Source organism: Anguilla anguilla, chromosome 9, assembly GCF_013347855.1.
Source record: "Anguilla anguilla isolate fAngAng1 chromosome 9, fAngAng1.pri, whole genome shotgun sequence".
Lineage (NCBI taxonomy): Eukaryota > Metazoa > Chordata > Actinopteri > Anguilliformes > Anguillidae > Anguilla > Anguilla anguilla.
The window spans coordinates 1,822,492-1,834,020 of record NC_049209.1 but is presented as its reverse complement, the minus strand read 5'-3'; the positions used below and the strand labels follow the sequence as shown (position 1 = coordinate 1,834,020).

The following is an 11,529-nucleotide window of genomic DNA, read 5'->3' as shown; positions in this document are numbered from 1 at the left end:
CAGTTTGATGGAGGGACTACAGGAACACTTTGCTTTGCAGATCTATTAAGCCCAGATGCTTGCACAACTCTATCATTGTTTTATCGTAAATGTGTAGTAAATGTGTCATATAGAATGCACATATATTTACAGTAGTTTGTCCTATAAGGATAATGAGATGCAACAGTGCTGAACTGCCAAACTCCTTCAGTATTTACTGATAGCAGACCAGTAGAGTGCTTTTCAGTCCATACATTTAAAGTGCATCGCAACAACACAATAGCTCTCAGTTAAACAGTACACACAATAAAACAATGCATTTAGCCAAAGAAAGGCTGAGAGCAATAAAAGCTGTGATACATTAACACTATTTTTTTGGTCCTGTTTGCACATGCAGGGTGTTTAGGGTTCTGCACAGCTGGGTCCATAGTCGGCTAGTAATGTTCCATCCGTCCATCCATCCATTTATTTTATTTATTTATTTATTTATTTATTCAGGCACTTAACACAGCTGGGTATCTCTGTGGGAAGTGTGACAGGATACCATAGGAGAAAAAATACATCTGCAGCAAAGAACTGCCTTTATTTTCTAGTGCATGGAGGAAGCCCTTGCATTGTAACCTTGTAATTAAAGAAATACTATTAACATTTAAGGTACACTATGCAGAATTTTTTACTAGAAATTATTACAAAGTAATCACGCTAAGGCATATTTATGATGCACTGGCAATCTCTGTCTAGTCACATCATTACCTGTATTTATTATTCTAAAATGTGTTTGGGACATTTCTGGGTGTGGCACTCTTTTCTGTGTGGGGGTACTTTTCCTTGGTGGCATGAGCTGAAGTTTGCCAAGGGGATGAAAAGCAACATGGATCTGGCGTGTTGGACCTGTAAGTAAGCTTACCTCTATCTGTGCAGCTAGGGCTGCCAGATGTATGGTTTTAACCGGAATGTCCGTTTCAGGGCCATTTTTCAGGGAAGACTGGGCACGTCTGCTGCAGGGCCGGCCCGTGGCATAAACACTCTACGCGGTTGTTTAGGGCCACAACCGCTAGGGGGGGCCACACGACCACGGGGGGGGGGGGCACACGATCCAATGTTTATCTAAGGTAGATAACGTTATTTTCGTAATTATGGTATTCATCCCCTATCGTGGAACTAGTGGTATAAATTTAAAATGGAATGGCAACAGAACATTTCAGAACAATGTAATGTAAGAAGGGTTTTACCAAGAGAACGCCCCCCCCTCCCCCCCCCCCCCCCCAGCTCGAACGCATCTCACAGAATTGTTTAGGGCCGCCAAAATCCTAGGGCCGGCCCTGGCCTGCTGTAAGTACTGTGCGTAAGGACCCATAATAGCAGAACCCACACAGGACTATGTAAGCACGAGCACATTTTACAATCAATGGGAAAATAAAAGTGCAAAACCGCAGGTGCCACCAATCCCTAAAAATCCCTTCATCACAAGAGCTGTTGTTCGGTATTAATTTCGCCCTTCTGCTTGTACATTGATTGACCAATTCCTCAATAAGTTTGCTTAACAGCAAATAATTCAAAAGACAAATGTAATGAAACTCAGATCTACGCCTGAGGTTGCTTTGAGCTCAGTTCCCCGGCATCTTTATGTCCTTGAAATTATCCTCTGCACTCTCAAGAGGAGCCATTTTATATTTTAAATTGCCTGTGGTTTCACCTTTCCCAAAATAAAAATACGAATATGTACGCCTCTGCCCGATGTAATTATAGGCCCATTTTCAAACTACCCTTCAGCTCTAAGGTTTCTGGGTTTCTATCAAAATAATAGAAAACAAAATTGCAGCAAAAAGTGATCTTGACAGAACTCCACAGGAGACAACGGGAGGTGATATACAAGCTGATTTTAACAGTGCTTTCTGTTTGTGAGCTAGGAACTAAACCAGTGTGCAGTTCCAGTGAGACCTGTGCAAAATCTTAGAAGATAAATTAAAGTGTTCAAGGGAGTCAAATGTGGCTCTACGGTAAAGTCTAATTAAATGAGAACTGTAAATATGTCTGCATTTAGATTGTTGTCTGTGACTCGCACAAGAACAGTCTCTTTACTACAACATGGATGGAAACCAGATACAACTTTTGAAAGGGTTTACTTAAGAATGGGATTAGTTACTTAAAATAACATTTTCAAGGACCTCAAAGATAAAAGGTAGCTTGGAAATGAGCCTATAATTGCTTCAAGTCAGAGGCTCATTTGCTTAATTTAAACAATGATTTATAGCTACAAAATGGAAGCGGCCTGCTTAATGTTTGCCTTTTTATGTCAGAGATGATAAAGAGCTCGATGTAGCGCTTAACTGCCACTTCTGGTTTCATCCCGGTTCGGTTACCCATGTAGTCTGTAAATCAGAGGTCCAGCCCTGAGCTTCTACTGAAGCATGTGTTCATTTTTTCACACCTTAAAAGCCTGTGGTTTTTTACGCTGGCGATAAACAAGAGCAAATGTGTATACTGCCACGCATCAGCGAATCAAGCATCGCAAACAGAGCAAGTCATTAACTGATCACGTAATGAAAGAATAAATTTCCGTGACGTGACCTCGAAAACTCGAGGCCTTCCATGCTGAACTCAGTTTGGCAAATAAGGGAACAGTTTGGAACGTGCTTTACCCAAGGTAATTTTTCGAAATGTGCCATTTTATGTTTTTGAGTGATGCACGGAGATCCTGACATACCACAACCTCAATCTGTAGGTTGTCCTGGTTACAGTAAAACATTCCGCTGAGCTATTTTTAATTAAGTAAATGGCTTCTCTGACTCAGCTCCCATCAGCTCCGATTGTTCCCAGTATTCATCAAAGGTCACAAAATTAATTTGGTTATTACATTGCACGGGCAATACTGACATTTATTCTGTAAACAAAGGAGTTGGGGAAAAAAAAAAAAAAAGTCCCCGAATGACTTTTTCTCCTGTCTAATGGTTACAAATGGAGACTGTAAGACATAAACTGTGCCAGTCTATTTAATTAGATGTTACAGCCCGGCCCCTTGTGATAACAGCAGAATGCCAATGTAAAGTGCAAAATTCAAAATGGTGCCCGCAGATTCATACCAGTACTTTGTAACTTTCATTTGTAGAATTCTGTTACAATCTTAGCAATACCTTACTTCATAAAACATGAAGGAATTACTAAGTTTTATCAAGTTTGATGATGATTGTGATGATGATGAAGACAATGGCAATATAATCATTGTATGCCTGGTTTTTCCAATGCTTTTACAATAGAAAAATAGAAAATACAGTTTTAAAACAATAACAGAATGCAGTACTGTGGTCTGTATTCATAGCAAGCAGCCATGCCACCCTGTACACTTCTCATGGCTAACTGCTGGAGCTAAGCAGCCATACCACCCTGTACCCTTCTCATGTTAAACTGCTGAAGCTAAGCAGCCATACCACCCTGTACCCTTCTCATGGCTAACTGCTGAAGCTAAGCAGCCATACCACCCTGTACCCTTCTCATGGCTAACTGCTAGAGCTAAGCAGCCATACCACCCTGTACCCTTCTCATGTTAAACTGCTGAAGCTAAGCAGCCATACCACCCTGTACCCTTCTCATGGCTAACTGCTGAAGCTAAGCAGCCATACCACCCTGTACCCTTCTCGTGGCTAACTGCTAGAGCTAAGCAGCCATACCACCCTGTACCCTTTTCATGGCTAACTGCTGAAGCTAAGCAGCCATACCACCCTGTACCCTTCTCATGGCTAACTGCTGAAGCTAAGCAGCCATACCACCCTGTACCCTTCTCATGGCTAACTGCTAGAGCTAAGCAGCCATACCACCCTGTACCCTTTTCATGGCTAACTGCTGAAGCTAAGCAGCCATACCACCCTGTACCCTTCTCATGGCTAACTGCTGAAGCTAAGCAGCCATACCACCCTGTACCCTTCTCATGTTAAACTGCTGAAGCTAATCAGCCATACCACCCTGTACCCTTCTCTTGGCTAACTGCTGAAGCTAAGCAGCCATACCACCTTGTACCCTTCTCTTGGCTAACTGCTGAAGCTGAGGAGGTGGTTAGTACTTGGACGGGACACATGGGAATACTAGGAATGTTGGTAGAGTTGGTCGGCCAGTAAGTAAGAGTCGGTTGGCCAGTCATCCATCAGGATGAAACAGAATTCCAATGCCTCGGCACAGTGATGGGAACACTGTGCTGTATGAGGTGCTGACCTTCAAAAGAGACGTTAAACCAAGGTCCTCCCTCACTGCAGTCATTAAAGATCCCACAGCCCTTTTTTTAAAAAGTAGAGAGCTTAAGCCCGGTGACCTGGTCAAATTCTCATAAATCTTCCACATCTGGCCCCTTAATCACCCCCACATCTGAGTGGAAACACAGTCCCTTCCATTCCTATCCACTTTGACTCCACAGGTTTTTACTCCTCAAAGACAGCAGAGTTCTCAGTTGACCTACCTGGTTAAATAAAAATAATAAATTTAAGTACACTGGTGTTGCTACTGAAACGACACCACAGACTGATATTTTATACCTTAAGTGAGTCGTGCTGTGAATGAAAAATATGCAGTTACAGACATCCAGGAAACGGAAAACACATTTTTATTAAACATTTTCAACGCTTCACTTGCAAGTTACTTCACTTAAAGATAAAAATAAATCCACACCCATGACATTCACAGTGAAAACAGAGCACCCAAACACAAGCATTTCCATAACCACTGAATCCACAGGAAGAAAGTGAACACATTCACAGATTCACAGCGTAAACATCGTGGCGTTGGAACCTTCATTTGCGTTTAAAAGAGAGACCCTCCTAAGCCCAACAGCAGAGATGGCAAGACTGATTACACAGATTATGTAAATATGACTGCATTTCTGCAAAAACATGAATATCACACCCTGTTCTGCTTCTTTTTTTTTTTTATCAACCAAGCAATGGCTCCAGAAATCATGGCACAGAGCGAATTGATCAACGAGCGTTTTTATAAAACACAATTCACACACATCTCGGAGGAGTTTCTATAAGGGGTTACAATGGGGGGAAAAGGAGACCATGTTATGTAAAAGCATCAAAGCAACACTGGCCTAAATTGTGTTTTACAAGTGTACATTCTTCCATCGACGTTAGCTTTAATAGTTTCATTTACACTTCCATTTTAAATGGCTCGTCTATTTAGAGTCTTCACATTTAAAAAAATTTTTTTTTTTTACAAGTAAACTTCTATTTCTGAAATTTAAAGGTACAGTTCTGGTATGCACAGCAGATTTCGAAGTCTGAGTTAACACCATCTCCTCTGACACCTTCCATGAAGGTGTGTAAAAATGGAGCATGTTCACCAGGGCACTGACATGCCAGTCTACCCCCGGCTTCATTCTGAGCTGAATTTCTCCAGCTGCAAGAAAGCAGCCCATGGTCTTTACTCATTTATAACTCTTCCAACGTCTGACTTTCTGAACTTTTGAACTTCTAAGCTTTGACTTTCCAGTGAAATTCTTTCAGCATACATTAAAACGTGTCTTCCTTCTTGCGTTTACTTTGGAAATTAGCGACAGTGGCATCGCACTTCCAGTCTAGATGTTCTAATATTACATTTCTTGAAAATATATGCAGACACACACAGATTCTCATAAGATCCCCTGAGAGACGGGATTAATCGATGCAGCGTCCTTTGGATATTTTACATTTCTTTGCTGGTGAAATGAGGAATGTGAATATGAACTTGGCCATCTGAGGAGAATGTCTGTCCACCGTGGGGCACACGCTCCCTTCAGAACACATACGGACATACGGACGAGGGAATCGAAGCTAGGCCACCAAGGGCATCCATTTTGAGGATGCAATGGGCAGGGCTTTGGTATTTTAGTGTTTGCTTGGTGCATCAAGGCAGCATTTCAGTTTGTAGTGAGTTTGAAAGTGCGGCAATGGACAGCTTCTGCACCGAGACCAACCTGTCCCAGGACAGAATCTTCAAACCCCTGAAATCTGTTAACCCTTTGAAGGGTAGGCTTTTTCGGAATGTTCTGTTTAAAATTCCAAGTCAGTGTTCTAGAACCCCCAGTTGCTTTCAAACTCCAGTAGTGTTTGTGACATCAGCATTGGAATGTTCGGTTAAGAAAACTCTAATCACATTTGCGATCTCACAGCTCAAAGGGGGAAAATACCATGCGGCAGTGAGTTCGCACCGACCCTGTCGTCCTTCCACTTGTCCCGGACTAGCACTAAAAGACTCATGAAGAAACCAGCCTAAACAGTAAACACAGACACCCTTATACCTCCCTGCAACGCTCTGGAGTAAGAATATCCCTTTAAAACAGCTGCATCTTCAACATACCACTCTAAATATTATGACTCAGTGCACACACACACGCACCCATACACCAGAACATGCGCACACACACACAGACACACAAACAGAAACACACCCACGCACACAAGCACACAGCGGTCCCATTCATGGGGTGTTAAATCCGCTAGCCCGCTCCTTCGCTGCACCTCTTCATCGTCCTTCAGTAACGAGGAGAGGCAGATGAGTGCTCCTCCTCCCTAAATTCACCATATGTTCACACATATTCATTTAACATTCCGACAGCATACGGCAGTGATATGAAGCCGTTATTCTGAAATATCTGCTGCAACCAGATGAATATTCTCCAGATTATTCCTCAGTACAAATTCACAACAGTAAAGCAATAAAAACAAAATGTAAAGAAAAGTGTATAAAGGTCACCTCCCTCCTTTAGCAACAGAGCAGCATTTTTTTTTAGTGTTTTCTCTTTAGCAGATGTAGGATCAGACCGGCAGAACCGCCAGGCTCTCCACAGCCCCCGCCTGCAGTTTAAGAGCTTTGCTCTCTCAGCGATGATCTCAACGCTCAGTTTACTTCACAGGCCACCTGTGACTCATCCCAGCAGTACCTGGGCGGAAAGATCGAATCGTAATGAACCACACACGCACACAACGCTGAAACAGCTTGGTGGCACAGCTTTCCCGCATTACTCAGACCTGCTGCATAAACAGAGCTGAGAGTTTCTTCCAGACTTATGTCTTTTTTCTATACACTAGTTTCACTCTCCTACACCAAGAGATACTGGGGTTTTCTGAAGCCACCTCCTTAGGCAATGGATACATTAATAACCTTAATGACCTCAGTGAATGATTCGGATATCGCATGGTCGTCCCATCTCAATCTGGGAAGGGCCGAGTGGGCGTAAGCTTTCAGAAGTCCAACACCATTTTTTTTTTTGGCACACAATTACCCGACCGGCGTCATTTTCTTAATAAATACATGCACTTGTGCAAACCAACCTTTGAACAACCTGCTCTACTAGATTACTTAAAATATACTGCTGGGGTAATATCAGACATCATTCATGAAGTAAAAAAAACAAAACACTTCATCTCCATTTCCCCATATTCCCCTTTAGAATAACTCAACCAATCCCATAATGCATCAGTTCACTGCAGTCCACCAGCACGGCTGTCCCTGCACTGTGGGGGAGCCTGGGGTAGGGAGATAGTCCCTCCCACCCCCCACCCCACCCCCCCCAATCGACCAGAGTCATCGTTGCATGGCGAGGGGGGGGGTGCATGGAAAGGGGGGGGGTGCATGGCGAGGGGGGTGCATGGCGAGGGGGGGTGGGTACTGTGCCGATTGGCAAGCTCTGCCCGTCCCGGCACTCTTGGCCGCAGTGGGCACTGGCACAGTCAGGGCTCGACTGCAGATCTGGAGCTGATCTGGGGATCGGAGCTCTGGCTGAGCGCACTGCCAGCCAGCCAACCAAAGTCCACAAAAAAAAAAGAATAATAATCCTTCTGTACCAAAGGAACCGAGCAGCTAAAATCACATGTGATTCTGAAGACAAAATGAGGTCACAAGGCTCATCTCACTGACAAACATTCACTTGAAAATTAAACTGATCCCAAATGCGAGTTTAACTGGAAACACTTGGCCCACTGGAACAACAAGCAGGTATTAAAGGTATTACATTTTGTTTGTCATGAAATCTAATACGCTAGTGATAGTCCCATGCATTGTGAAAAGCCCAATATGATGCCATCGCCATTACACAGAGGTAAAAATGTATGAGTCATTTCAAGGTGCTAATGACCTCACATGAAACGGAAGTAAATATTGAGTGTAAGCGCGTCTTCCCCCATTGAGTTATTCCAGTTTTGAGGGGTAACAGAGCAACGTGTGGTGTACACATAGTCAGTTTTGCTGCTGCTTGGTGTCATTAGAGGGAATCTAGAAGGGAAATAGTGAAGGTTTGTACTGCTGCTGCATCCCTTATATAACGCAGTCTATTTTTACATACTTCCACCCATTCAGCAGAGCTCAACAGATGGCATGAGCAGTGTGTTCATTTTTTGTGTCACAGCGCCCCCGCTTGGCGAAATGGCCTCGTTGCATTCAAGTTCTTCATTCACAACTTAATCACCCCAGAGATGTTTACTTAAATAAATAAAAAATTTAACTGCCACAAATGTCACTGTAAAAAAATAACATCACTACACTGAAAGAAAGAAACCCTAAGCGCCTCAGATCAGTAAATGAGAGGCAATGTGGAATACACTGCAAAAAAAACTGTTATGGTATGTAGGCTATAATTCTCGTTTTTCGAGTTGTATTAAGAATACATAATTACACATTATGATTGCTGAAGACAAATCGTACTCATAACTCCTGCTTCTTAAAATTCAGCCAATGGTTGCAAGTTACCCCTAAATGATTGTAGCCTACAAACCGAGGGTAATGCATTCTAATGGGTCAATTTGGCATTATATTCAAGCACTGAGTCATTTAGCATGCCACTGTCACTATTAAAGTCTCCACACATCGTAAGAAAACCAAGCTCACCCTTGGCAGTGGCAATGTACAGCCCACTCACAATGTTGAACACAAACACTCACCAAAATACCCTCCTCATTACAGCACCAATCACACTAAATTAAAACTGTCTAAACTGCCATTTTATGGTGAAGGGGGAAAAAAAACCCCAATGCAAATAATACAAGATTTAACAAGCCAAACGGCAATCCTTTTTGTTTTCACCGCCAACAGAAAATAAAGGATCACTCGGGCCAAATAAGATCCTGGCCACTGCACAGCTGAACAATCCAATTTGCTTGTTACATAAACCTGGAACTTTACAACCTGTGATAAAAAAAAATAAAAAAACAACAAAAAAAAAAACACTTTACTGATCATGGTGAGAAAATGGAATGACTCTGGTTTTCGTTTTCTTTCTCCAGCCACCTTTCTGGCTTCAGTCTCAGGGCTGTGAACAGCGCATTGTAACACTAAATTATAGCTCATATAACCTCATGGGCATCTGGAGCCAACATGGGGACACACACGCTCTCCTCCTCCTGGGCATCTGGAGCCAACATGGGGACACACACACTCCCCTCCTCCTGGGCATCTGGAGCCAACATGGGGACACACACGCTGCCCTCCTCCTGGGCATCTGGAGCCAACATGGGGACACACACGCTCCCCTCCTCCTGGGCATCTGGAGCCAACATGGGGACACACACGCTCCCCTCCTCCTGGGCATCTGGAGCCAACATGGGGACACACACGCTCCCCTCCTCCTGGGCATCTGGAGCCAACATGGGGACACACACGCTCCCCTCCTCCTGGGAATCGGAGGCGGGTTCAGTACCCCCATCCGGGCACTCGGTCTGGGGGTGCATAGAGACCTCTACGTCCAGGCTGCTCTTGTTCAGGACCTCCTCCTCTCCTCCTCCTCCTCCTCCCTGCGGCGGCGCCGGCGGCGCCGGCTCATCAGCGTTGGCACCGCCGGGCCCGGCGCCGATGGCGAGCTGCTGCCGGACCCCGCGGCGGGGCTGGGCGGGGTCGCCGGCCAGGTGCACGGTCTCGAAGATCTCCTCCACGAAGGCCCGGCAGTTGAAGATGAGGGGCGGGAGCGGCACGCTGCGGGCCAGCTCCTCGATGTGCCGGGCGAACTCCATGGTCTTGAACTGCGTGACCTTGGCCAGCTCCAGCGTCTTGGCTGAGGTGATGATGGGGATGCGCTTGGCGATCTCGAAGGCCTTCTGCAGCTTCTCGGCGCCCTCCGAGCGGAAGAACTCGTTGATGGCCTTCTCCGTCTTGCGCAGGTGGCTGCTCACCATGCACAGGCGGGTGACGTTGAGGATCATGGTGATGGTGAACGCGATCAGGCACACTATCACGTAGTACAGGCCCAGCCCGCTGTGCGTGTAGGCCACCCGCAGCGTGACCGTGTAGTTCGCGGTCCCAGAGGGGCCTGATGCTACACACGTGTACCTGCCTCTGTCTTCAAACGTGACCACAGTGATATTCAAAATGCCTTCGTCCATAATCACCCATTTCCCCCCTGGATGAAAGGATCGAAACAGCAAAAATATTTCACCCTCCTATGTGTGTAAACTATTTTCCTTTCCATTCATTTTTTTAAACTAAACACATTTGTGGAAGCAAACTAAGTTACTTGGATCGATAACCTACTATTAATAAAAAATATCTGTATACTAAATAGGACTGAAGGTACTGTCCTATCACAATCGTATCACAAAACGAAACCTTACGTGCTAGAATGTAAACATGTTGTTGAAGGTGAATTTACCTCCTTCCTCGTTATCCAATACGTGCCCCTTGGAGTTGTACCACATAATATCCTCACTGCTTCCAGTCACGTTGCATTCAATGAGCGCACTGGAACCCTCCTTCACCACGATATCTCGAACAGAGGGCAAACTTGCGAGGTGGCGTTGGTGAAGCCGTGACCTGTTCTGCGGTTGATCTACAAGGTACTCTGCCCGAGCTACGACGCTCATTATGATCATATGGTAACCAACCACTTTCAAAAATGTATCCATCTTCTGCTTGTTTTCGGAAAATCTTCGTGAAATTAGGTAGCCTAGTTTAGAGGTCAGCTACAGAAACGCTCAAATGGTTCCGGATTTAATTTGATTTATTTCAAGTGCGATGTCCTCGTAACCTGTTAAAAGACAGTAGGATATGGTAAACTTTACAGTTTGTCCATCGACGTTAAATGAGCTTGTCGAAAATGGCAGATATTCTGGACCTTTAGCTGGCTAACATTCGCTAGCTTGCTAGTAATGCAAGTTATATATTGCCTAGCTACCGACCGATCTTTCTGAACAACATATTTAAGTTACCTAGCTACAAACGTTGCATACGTTTGGAACATGAGATAATGACAAGGAGCATCAAAAGCTAATAAAAACAGGTTGATGGAGAAAGCAGCTTATACTGCAATGAGACGTAATGTTTACCGTCGTGATCATCCGTGTTTTATTTCAGCACCATGTCTGGAGTTCATAGTCTGGACTACACCATTATGACTACACTGCGTTATTTCCTGGTTCGCTCACTACTTGTAGCTTTTAAAGTTTCTCAAGACTTGACAAGTTCCGATGTTATAGTTTTCATGAATCGCTGTTCAGCCGTACACAGAATGAGCTTTTAAATGATAAGAATATAAGTTACTATTATATAAATATGGATCTCTTGTGTGTCCCACCCATAATTCATAGAGAAAAATCATCA

At 44.2% G+C, this 11,529-nt stretch overlaps 1 protein-coding gene across 3 annotated transcripts; it reads right to left on the bottom strand.

The window, feature by feature from the left end:
* Positions 1–8,436: 8,436 nt before the first annotated feature.
* Positions 8,437–11,518, bottom strand: LOC118235642 (microfibril-associated glycoprotein 3-like). Of its 3 annotated transcripts, none has more exons than XM_035433199.1 (4): positions 11,256–11,518; positions 10,583–10,957; positions 9,575–10,333; positions 8,437–9,529 (listed from the first exon to the last, which is right to left on the bottom strand). In XM_035433199.1, the coding sequence occupies exons 2-4, from the start codon at positions 10,833–10,835 to the stop codon at positions 9,285–9,287; spliced, it is 1,257 nt and encodes a 418-aa protein (XP_035289090.1). In that variant the 5' UTR covers positions 10,836–10,957; positions 11,256–11,518; the 3' UTR covers positions 8,437–9,284. The 3 variants fall into 3 exon arrangements, with proteins under 3 accessions (XP_035289090.1, XP_035289089.1, XP_035289088.1); XM_035433198.1 differs by having other exon boundaries at positions 8,437–9,304; positions 9,350–10,333; positions 11,256–11,517; XM_035433197.1 differs by having other exon boundaries at positions 8,437–10,333; positions 11,256–11,517.
* Positions 11,519–11,529: the final 11 nt, after the last annotated feature.